Source organism: Argentina silus, assembly GCF_951799395.1.
Source record: "Argentina silus genome assembly, chromosome: 8".
NCBI classification, from domain to species: domain Eukaryota; kingdom Metazoa; phylum Chordata; class Actinopteri; order Argentiniformes; family Argentinidae; genus Argentina; species Argentina silus.
The window spans coordinates 13,945,935-13,956,879 of NC_139662.1; the positions used below are offsets into that span (position 1 = coordinate 13,945,935).

Here is a 10,945-nt window from a genome sequence, read left to right on the forward strand (position 1 = left end):
CCATACTTTGTTTTATTGGAGCTGATTCTTGTCATTGGATTCAGCGATTGCTAACTCTGTCATGTAGAGAGTTGATGATTGGCTACTGTCAATCATGTAATGAGTATCGTTCCCATTGGATGAAGACGTGAGCAGGTTGACTTGTGAATTGTGTCAAGTTGGAAGTATTCCATAGAGAGGGAAGTTTCAACAGACCCAGTGTAAAAGAACCGTTGAGAATAATAAAATCAAAATGGTGTTCCACATAAATATCATGCATTTAGCCCAAAGATGGGGTGTCGTTCTCGAAGTCCATTATTCTTTGATCAAGGGGACCGTGCCCCGCCCACCCCCCCCCATAGGCTACTCCACCACACCATGTTGATGCAGCGTTGTCTGTCAGTCCCCCCCGCCCCCACATCACCCCCCACCCGTTCAGCTCCACCTTGTACCACGTGTCAGAACACAACACAGGTAATTTAAATAAGAGACTACAATAAACACAACACATCTTTCTTTCTTGTCACCCCATGAGCTAACAGTATACCCCCCCCCCACCCCCCCTCCGTTGTAGCGGTCCTGAATGTTCTCTCATCCCGTGCAATGACTGTAGTGTTTCACCCCCCCCTCCTCTCTCTGTAGTGTTTCACCCCCCCCCTCCTTTCTATGTAGTGTTTCACCCCCCCTCCTTTCTATGTAGTGTTTCACCCCCCCTCCTTTCTATGTAGTGTTTCACCCCACCCCCCCTCCTCTCTCTGTAGTGTTTCACCCCCCCCCCTCCTCTCTCTGTAGTGTTTCACCCCCCTCCTCTCTCTGTAGTGTTTCACCCCCCCCCTCCTCTCTCTGTAGTGCTTCACCCCCCCCCTCCTCTCTCTGTAGTGTTTCACCCCCCCCTCCTCTCTCTGTAGTGTTTCACCCCCCCCTCCTCTCTCTGTAGTGGTTCGGACCAGAAAGCAAACATACGTCAAAGCCTACCTCTACCACAAAGCACACATACATACATAGGTATTGTATTATAAAACAAGGAGTGAAAAGTGATTATTATCTACATTGATTCCTGTGCATTTGGAGGTCTGTGGAATTCAGGTGGATCACGTCCATGTTCTCAATCTCATGATGTTGTCTTCAGTACCGTCATCGTCATCATCATCATCATCGTCATCGTCATCATCATCATCATCATCCTCATCATCATCATCATCGTCATAGTCACTGTATTGGGCTGTGTATGTGAATGTGTATGTGTATGTGTGTGTGTGTGTGTGTGTGTGTGTGTGTGTGTGTCTTGTTCCAGTATTCCAGTTAAGAGCCATAATCCAGTTGAGAGTTATATTTATTATCACTACCCATCCTGTAGTCTTGAGACCTTGAGTCTGTCTGTCTGTCTGTCTGTCTGTCTGTCTGTCTGTCTGTCTGTCTGTCAAACTCTTCAGGAGAGTCATCCAACATGATTCAGAATGGGTCAGGTCAGTGCTGGGTAAGGGGCAGGGACAGGGGCAGGGGCAGGGACAGGGACAGGGACAAGGACAGGGACAGGGACAGGGACAGGGGTAGGGACAGGGACAGGGACAGAGGCAGGGACAGAGGCAGGGACAGAGGCAGGGACAGGGACAGGGACAGGGACAGGGGCAAGTAGGGTAAACCAAGCAAGAGCCAGTCAGAGGTGCAGGGGTGGGGGGTAGGGGCGAGCAGATAGTAGGGGAGTCGTAAGATAAATATTCACAAAAAATGGTGCTCTGTGTGTGTGTGTGTGTGTGTGTGTGTGGTTGACTCAACCACTTCAAGGAGTCCTTGGTCTCTTTCAGTCTCTGTCCTCCATCTCCTTCTCCTCTCATCCTCCTCTCTTTCTCTCTCTCTCTATCAGTCTCTCTCCTCCCTCCCTCCCTCTCTCCTCTCCTCTCCTCTCTCCCTTGTTACTCCCCCGCACTGCGTGGCGCCCGTGGCGAGGGTTTCCCATCGTGGGTCCGGCGGTTCCGCCCCTTCCTGATGTCCTGCAGGTGCTTCCACTTCTTATTCGGGGGCCGGACCAAGGGGCCGAGGGGCGGGGCCACCTTGACGCTCGCCACTAAGCTCTTCTCCGTTTGGGCGTTCTTCCTCGCCCACACCTGTTCGCAGATCTGGTCGACCGTGTTGAGGTTGGGGTGATCTACCAATTGCATGAAGTCGCGGTACCACACCTTCTGGTTGGTCGACGGAGGGGGGGCTCCGCCTCCGCTGCGGGGGTCCAATCGGATGGCAGGGTCGGCGGGCGGGGGCGGGGCAGCGGAGGAAGAGGAGATGACGTCGAGGGTGATGCCCAGCAGGGTTTGGGTGAAGCCGTGCTCCATGGCGTGGCATTGGTACAGCCCCGCGTCACGCTTCAACACCCGACGAACCAGCAACCCTCGCTCTGTCTGGAGAACACGGTCGTCCAGACGCAGCTGAGAGAGAGGGGGGGGAGAGAGAGAAAGAGAGAGAAGGTGCGGGGGGGGAGAGAGAGAGATGGAGAGAGAGAGAGAGAGAGAGAGAGAGAGAGAGAGAGAGAGAGAGAGAGAGAGAAAGAGAGAGAGAGAGGTAAGATTTCAAATTACAATATTACCCAAATCAGACAAAAACAAAGTGAAATTCTAGCTGGATCCAGGCTACAAAACTGAATACAATTTGGTTTAAGTTATTTAAACGAGTCATTCATCTGGCCTCACCTCCTCTCTGGGGTTGTGTGGATGCTTCTGGAAGGTCCATGTGACTCTGGCCTGCAGGGACTTAGGGATACACTCCAGGAAGGTGCTGCTGCTCTCCACCCCGTACAGCTTCCGCTCCGCCACACGGTACTTGTGGTGATCTACAGGGGGCGCCAAAGACCACAACATCACATTAGGTCTCGTGAAGTCATGTTAGACCACTACATTGTGTGTGTGATGTGTGTATGAGTATGCTGTAAGTGTGGGTGGGTGCTGGTACTAATGAGTGTGTGAGTGAGTGTGTGTGTGTGTGTGTGTGTGTGTGAGAGTGTGTGTTGTGCATGCATATGTGCGTGTGTGTGTGTGTGTGTGTGATAACGCTTATGTGTGTGTGTGCTCTCTGTCCCTTGTCTTCAGTCCCAAAGGCAAACATCCAAAACTCTGAGACAATCGCTTTGACCTTTAACTATCTTACACAACATTCTCACTGAGCACATGATGTCATTATGTCCACCATCCCACATCGTCTAAGCTCTCATTCTCGTTCAGTCATAACTGACTTCTACTCTGGTGTGACAGAGTGACAGAATGCTGCATTGCAGTCTGGGACGCACGGGTCACAGTGGTCAGGACGGGGCTTTGGCACGGCCAGGGAGATTGCAGCACACAATCTGACCAATGACAGGCTGCGGCTACACAATCTGACCAATTACAGGCTGCAGTCACACAATCTGACCAATCACAGGGCTTCAGAAGACAATCTGACCAATCACAGGCTACAGAACACAATCTGACCAATGACAGTGCCCTCTGTCAGTCAGGGTGTGACAGAGAGGCTTGGTATGACCAACCGGGTCTCCCGGGTGACACTAGGCTGTCTTAGCCTGTCGAACTAAAGCCTAGGCGTGAAAGTGGACTTACCTCCTGAACACAGTGTGTTGGGGTCTCCGTTCCTCACGTCCTGACGACGGAACCGTCTGTGGAACAACACACAGTTGGTATGGTTCAGTACTGGAAAGGGTTGTGTGAGGTTTGGTGTTTGGTGGTTTAGCTATGACTTGAGTTCATATACTGTATGTCAGATGCGGTTTAATGTTTGGGAAGGGTTCATTGTGAGATACGTTTGGATAAAGGATAGGTGTAGTTTACCTCTTGGTGTTGGGGCCGTAGTGTGTGTGTTGGGGAGGTAGTGTGTTATGTGTGTTAGGTCTGTTACCGCTTGGTGTTTGGGAGGTAGTGAGTTAGATGTGTTAGGTGTGTGTTATGTACCTCTTGGTGTTGGGGAGGTAGTGTGTTAGGTGTGTGTTATGTACCTCTTGGTGTTGGGGAGGTAGTGTGTTAGGTGTGTTAGGTGTGTGTTACCTCTTGGTGTTGGGGAGGTAGCGTGTGCAGGAGGTCCCGTCCCAGGCGCAGTAGGGGTCCCGGGCCAGACAACACTCAGCGCAGGCCTTCCCGTAGACACTGCAGCGGTGGAGGGGCACCTGGGCGATCCCTGTGTCTGAACCCACGTACAGCTGTTGCTGTGGACGGAGAGAGAGAGAGGACGGGAGTGTCAGGACAGGGGCTGCTGGGATAACATTAAGCCAGATTTGAATTGGTTCTAAATTGGAACTAGAATCTGAATTACAATCTAGATCTGCAAATCCTCCTGATCCCATTCTCCTCTCACAGCCCTTCTATTACTTGATGCCCTACGCTTCTCCATGGCCCCGGGAGGATGTTTGTATAGAAATGAAGAAGCACTTACCCGCTTAGAGGAGATCTGCATGTTGATGATGGATGAAGCGTCCTGCAGGGGAAAATACATGAGTGATTATATGCAATCTTGCATAGATCTGGCTAGACCTAATTGCACAAACACACAGTGTAAAGACCACACAACCTGAGCCATGTTATCCTCTTACCTTGAAGACCTCCAACTCCTCCAGCAGTAGATCCTCCATGTTGTCCCAGCTCTCCTTAGGAACAGAGATCACCTTCAGCACTGTCCCTTTGTCTGAGGAACAACAACACACACAACTCACACTACACAAACTGTATGAAGCAGGGGAGGTTGGTGGAGGTAGAAATCGGAGGAACATTGCCCAATTAGCTACTTATTAAACACTTATAAGCCATAAATTAGTGCCATATAAGTGTTACTGAATAGTGACACTCATCGTGTCAGAAGACTATGGGTTGTACACACAGGTATAATGAAAGTCCTAGAGACACTGTGATTGGTTACAGCATATTACCACAGTCCTAGAGGCACCGGGATTGGTTACCTGTGCCAATAAACATGACGTCGTACTGTCCGTCGGCGGCACCGACCCGGTCCACAGCGATCTGTGTGAAGCTGTAGTCTACGTTGGTCCGCAGGAAGACGGGGCGCCGGTTCATGGGGTACGCAGGGTTAAACATCAACGGGTGGTGCCGGGCGAACTGGATCACGTCGTCAGGGAAACCCTTGGTGGACTCGAAGCTGCCGAACGTCTTGCTAGGGCACTGGGAGGGGTAAATAATAATATCAACAACGATAATCTCTCTCTCATAACATTCAGCTCATACTGCATTATTATAAAACCCTCTTGCCATCGTTTTATTAGAAAATAAAACAAAGCAGTGCGTTGAATAAATGAACTGGAATGGAAAGCTAGTACAGTTCAGTACAATAACCTGTATTTTTATGTTTATAAGAATTTCATTTACAAATACAGTACAGTTCATTATAGTACAATACTGGATTGTTATGTTTGTAAGAACTGTATATACGTTGCAGACTATATTTAGATTATTTTAACTACTTTCATCTTTGTGTGAAGCATATTGCATTACTTTTATGTACAAAATGTGCTCTAGACAACACAGTACAGTCCAGGCCCAGTTCAATAGAGTGGCACTGGGGGTAACTGCAGTACAGTCAGAGTACAGTGAGGTTATTATCGGGTAAGCAAGTTCACATGGGCTCTCAGGGTTTATCTAGGCCCAACACAGCTAATACAATAATGACTGTTATTGTTGCTACAGCTCAAATAAACCGGCTGACGCTGCATTTTGTCAGTTCAGCTTGGTCTTAAGAGCTCTCTCAGAATGTTAACTGTAAACCGAACCCAAACCCTCACCCCCCCCCCAAAAACCCCCCCCCCAAAAAAACTTGTTTCATATCAATAGAGTTGCAGTTTGTTCAAAGTTCAATTTGTTATGATAGTTTGAGAGCAAGTATCCCAATAAAATAGGACCATGTTTTGTATAATTAACAGTGGGTGTTCAATAGTATTGTTTGTGAGCTGTATTTGATTATAGTCCTCATTCCGTTAAATGCATTAAAATGAGCCCAGCCTCCAATTTCTACCTCCACCAGCCTCCCCAGGGGTGATACGTACCATGCCTGGCCGGGGGTAGGGCACCTTGCCCTGGAAGGGAACCCACTGATAGTTGGGCCCCTCTTTGTGGGCGAAGGGCCCCAGGAAGGCCCTGCGGATGTCATTCATGGTGTAGATACACACGGCTGATCCCTTAAACACACTGCTGCTGGAGGCAGGGGGCGCAGTTAGACACACACACTACAGAGACAGACACACACAGACACTACAGATACACACACAGATACACTACAGATATACACACACATACACTACAGATACACACACACACACATACACTACACATACTGTACACACACACTACAGATACATAAACAGACACACACACGCACACACACACACACACACACACACACACACACACACACACAGCCAGCCAATGGATCTGACCTGGAAGTAGAGAAGACGGTGTATACAAGAGGGTTCTTCCTGTCCCTGGTCTGCAGCAGAAACACGTCTCCTGTGGGAGGGACAGCAGGGTCACAGGTCAGAGGTCACAGGTCAGAGAAACACACACACACCTACAGGCTTTATGTCCATTTAGACTAATGAATGTTTATTTTATATGGTGAGGGTCACACAGGGGAGATGGTGCTTAGAGACTAGCCTGGAGGGCAGGGATGAGACTGCAGGCTTTAGGATAGTTTTAAAGACGCAAATTAAGCGTCTCTCCAACAGACACAAATTAACCCTAGTCCTAGCATATCTCCAAAAGATTAAGACTAGTCCTAACAGACATCTAAAGAGCTAATTGTCTAGTCTAGCCAAGTCCATCAGACTTTCAATGGAGAATCCCCATGTTTTATAGAATAAGGGCCGGTTTCCTTGACACAGATTAAGCAGAGTCTTGGACTAAATACAATTTTCAATAGTAAATCTCTATTGAAGATACATTTTAGTCAGGGATTAGTCTGAACCTGTATCCTGGGAACCGGCCCTAGGAGTACAGGCTTAACCTGTGTCCTGGGAACCTGGCCCTAGGAGTACAGGTTTAACCTGTGTCCTGGGAACCTGGCCCTAGGAGTACAGGTTTAACCTGTGTCCTGGGAACGCGTCCCTGAGAGTGTTTAACATGTGTCCTTACGGAGCTCGTCGAAATAGGTGTCGCTGCCGTCGCTTCCCGGTACCGAGCAGATGAGCCGGGTCTTCAGGAAGGTGGTCCACTTGTTGACGAGACTCCGCTGGCCCCCCATGTCGTTCTAATGTCACACATGGTAAACAAAACACACATGACACATTGTATAAAAAGGAAGTATGGATTCTCTCTTTCCTGCCATTCTATGAACTCCAGGGAGTATAGAACGTGTGTGTGTGTGTGCGCATGTGCATGCATGTGTGTGTGTGTGTGTGCACGTGCACGTGCGTGTGTGTGTGTCCTGTAGCTCTCACCCTACAGAGTTGGCCGATGCGGGAGTAGGTGGACTTTCCCAGACCCTGAGCCTCCACGGCCGTCTCGCGGAAGAAGAAGAAGATCTTGTCATCGTCAGGGTTCTCACTCTCAGGAACCCAGAAGGAACCCACAAACTTGGGCTCTAGAGTGAGAGAGAGAGATAGGGTAGAGGTATGGTCAAACACAGGTACAGAGAGTTGGGGTCGAGTTACGGTCAAACACAGGTACAGAGAGATGGGGTCAAGTTACGGTCAAACACAGGCAGATAAGGGATAGAACTGTAGATGTTGACAAATGTACAGGACCCTTAAGAGATAGAGAGAGAGAGAGAGAGAGAAAGAGAGAGAAATAGATAGACACACACAAACACACACACACACACACGTCCACACTCACCATTGAGCCAGCGTGAGTCGTGTTGCTCCGTGCGTATTGACGGCCGTCCCCCCAGACTACGGAAGATGGTGAAGTCTCGACCCATCAGGTCCGTGGCCACGCCCGCATACAGCTCGTCACCTTGGAAACGAGAGGAGAGGGAGGGGCACAACGTGAGGGCTTTGGAGTTCAACATAAATAAATGCAATGGATGGACTGCAATGACATTTCCAACCACCGGGGGGTGGTGGACTCTTCAGGCTAGACTCACCTATGAGGACAGAGGCAGCGGGATGGCGAGGGTCGTAGGGACTCTTGCCTTTCCCATCCTCCACCTTGGAGGGGTCGATCCTGAACACATGGTCCTATTGGGGGGGGGGGGGGGGGGGGGAGGGAGGGGAAGGAGAAAGGTAATAGAGTAAGAAGTTTACTTAGGAGTACAGGTTTAACCTGAGAGTGCATGTGTGTGACCGGGTTACGGAGTTACGGAGAGGATATTTCACGATAGTGTGTGTGTGTGTGTGTGTCTTACCTCCATCTTCTGTCCCACCTCTACGAAGGCGCAGGTGGGGTGGAAGGCCCCAGTCCCACAGGCGTACAGATGGGTACGGTTATAGTGGTGCACTATCTTCACGTAGTTCACACAGTCCGTCTGCAACACACACACACACACACACACACACACACACACACACACACACACACACACAAACACACACACACACACACACACACACCACATACACACACACAAGCACACACAAAGAGAGAGAGAGAGAGTTTTAACAACATTCTTCCATCATTTACAAGGTCCTTCAGTAGAGCGTCCATCCATTCAAGGTTAACACCTTCACAGTGGCTTTAATGATGTGCATTCCTCTCATACTTCAAAACACTGTCTGGAAAACATTATAGAGTCCCATCCCTTCCTCCACAACATTGATTTTCTGTCCTCTCCCTCTCTCTCTCTCTATCTCTCCATCCGCCTCCTCTCCCTCCCCTCTCTCTACCTCTCTATCTCTCCCCCCCTCTCTCCCCCCCTCCTCCACATATCCTCTCCTGCCTATCTGTTTGACATAAACTGTCCTCCTCCATATCATGTGTGTTTGTGTTAGAGGGAGAGTCTCTGTCCTCAGTACTGTGTGTGTGTGTGTGTGTGTGTGTGTGTGTGTGTGTGTGTGTGTGTGTGTGTGTGTGTGTGTGTGTGTTAGAGGGGTGAGGTGGCCCCAGGGTAGTTTAGACTGAGTGGCCTGATGGGAGCTAAACTATCTGTGACCTTAGATAGAAGAGGAAGGAGGAGAGGAGAGGAGAAGGGGTGGAGAGAAGGGAAGGAGAGGAGGGGAGGGGAGAGGAGGAGAGGAGATGGGGAGGAAGGAGAAGGAAGAGGAGAGGAGACGAGGAGAGAGGAGCCAGGCCAAACCAAACCCTCCTTCCCGCCCCGTTTCCAGAGAGAGAGAGGGAGGCGGGGGGTCACCAACACAACAGGACCCTGTCCTAACATCCTGGCCTGAGTCACCTTTGACCCCCAGCAATAACAGACCTCTCCTGAAACACAGAGAAGGGAAGGAGGGAGAGGGAGGGAGGGAGGGTCACACTGAACAATAGAGGCTTGGGTTAATGAGGGTTAACCATGACAGCTTGTGACAGAGCCACACAGACACAGGGGAGGAGGAGAGGGAGGAATGAGAGGGGAGGAGAAAAGAGGAGAGGAAAGGAGAGGTGAGGAAAGGAAAGGAAAGGAAAGGAGAGGAGAGGAAAAGGAGAGGAAAAGAAGAGGAGGGAATTGACCAAAGTCTTTGTGGAAGACAGGAGTTGTGAGGGCTCTCCTCCCCCCTAACACAGTGCCTCCTCTGCTCTCCTCTCCTCTCCTCCTCACTCTATCCATCGGCTTGGCACCAGCTGTTCCACACTGTTTTACTGTCATTATCTATGGGGCCACCCCCCCCTCCCACCACCCTCTCTCTAGCTACTGTTCCTCACACACATCTGTCTGCCCAGGGTCCGGTTACATCCCCCCGGACCCCCAGGGATCTGACCCTCCACTGTATAGATGTATCACTGTATCACTTCTCCCCTGTGTGTGTGTGTGTGTGTGTGTGTGAGTGCATGCGTGCATGTGTGTGTGGTTTATATGGAGAACTGACCCACAATTGTCTCTCTCTCTCTCTCTCTCTTTCTCTCTCTTTCTCTCTCTCTCTCTCTCTCTCTCTCTCTTTCTCTCTCTTCTCTCTCTCTCTCTCTCTCTCTCTCTCTCTCTCTCTCTCTCTCTCTCTCTCTCCCTCCCTCCCTCCCTCCCTCTTCCCACCTCCCTCCCTCTCTTCCCACCTCCCTCCCTCTCTCTCTTCTCCTATAAGTCTGTCCTCATGCAGCTATTACCAGTCATGTCCTCATCCTTAAATAACTGACCTCTGTGTGGTTCATTCAAGTGTAATTGGGAACAACAATTGTTTGTGTATGTGTGTGTGTGTGTGTGTGCATGATAGACAGCCAGGCAGACAGACAGACAGACAGACAGACAGACAGACAGACAGACAAACAGTGTACCCAGGGCCAGTCCCTCCTACCCCCTCCAGCCCCAGCCGTGGGGAGCTGTGCCTCATTACCCCAGACACACACACCCTGCCCTGGTGCCCTGGAACAAAGAGCTGCCTTTGAGCCTGGCGCTTTCAAAGCCCCCCAGAGGGGGCGGGACCCATCGACGGTCCAATCAAGCTGTTGACAAACAGAGCAGGGAGCCTGTTTACCCAGTGAGGGGGGCACGCAGAAGCCCCCCCCCCCCCCTTCACACATCCCTCCATGTGCCAACTATGTACGCCAATGTGCCAACTATATACACACACGCACACACACACACAGGCTCTCACACACACACACACACACACACACGTACACAATTAGCGTGGGATGCAGGTTGAGGTAAGACCGACAGTGGCCGTGGGCAGACAGACGCTTTGATGTGTGGCAATGTCACAAAGGGAAAGAAAGAGTGACTGAGAAAGAAGACAGAAGGTTTAAAGAGAAAAGAGGCTTTGAAAGAGAGAGAGAGAGAGAGAGAGAGAGAGAAGGGTGGTCCCTTCTCTCTGACTGCCCTCACAGGGGTCCCTTGTGATCTTTGACCCCTCAAGACCCCATTAATTAAACACCCCTTTGACTGAGCACAGGCAGCCTGTGGCTGA

At 50.3% G+C, this 10,945-nt stretch overlaps 1 protein-coding gene across 1 annotated transcript in view; it reads right to left on the minus strand.

Moving 5' to 3' along the window:
* Positions 1-1,884: 1,884 nt before the first annotated feature.
* sema3b (sema domain, immunoglobulin domain (Ig), short basic domain, secreted, (semaphorin) 3B) overlaps positions 1,885-10,945 on the minus strand; it is a 14,993-nt gene continuing 5,932 nt past the window's right edge. The window contains exons 4-17 of the mRNA XM_083675525.1: positions 8,302-8,421; positions 8,041-8,134; positions 7,791-7,910; positions 7,394-7,536; positions 7,089-7,203; positions 6,395-6,464; positions 6,005-6,149; positions 4,907-5,126; positions 4,544-4,635; positions 4,387-4,428; positions 4,002-4,159; positions 3,561-3,616; positions 2,661-2,800; positions 1,885-2,399 (exon numbers count right to left, since the gene is read on the minus strand). Of these exons, the coding sequence (XP_083531651.1) occupies positions 1,893-2,399; positions 2,661-2,800; positions 3,561-3,616; positions 4,002-4,159; positions 4,387-4,428; positions 4,544-4,635; positions 4,907-5,126; positions 6,005-6,149; positions 6,395-6,464; positions 7,089-7,203; positions 7,394-7,536; positions 7,791-7,910; positions 8,041-8,134; positions 8,302-8,421 (2,022 nt within the window). The 3' untranslated portion in view covers positions 1,885-1,892. The remainder of the gene's footprint in view (positions 2,400-2,660; positions 2,801-3,560; positions 3,617-4,001; positions 4,160-4,386; positions 4,429-4,543; positions 4,636-4,906; positions 5,127-6,004; positions 6,150-6,394; positions 6,465-7,088; positions 7,204-7,393; positions 7,537-7,790; positions 7,911-8,040; positions 8,135-8,301; positions 8,422-10,945) is intronic.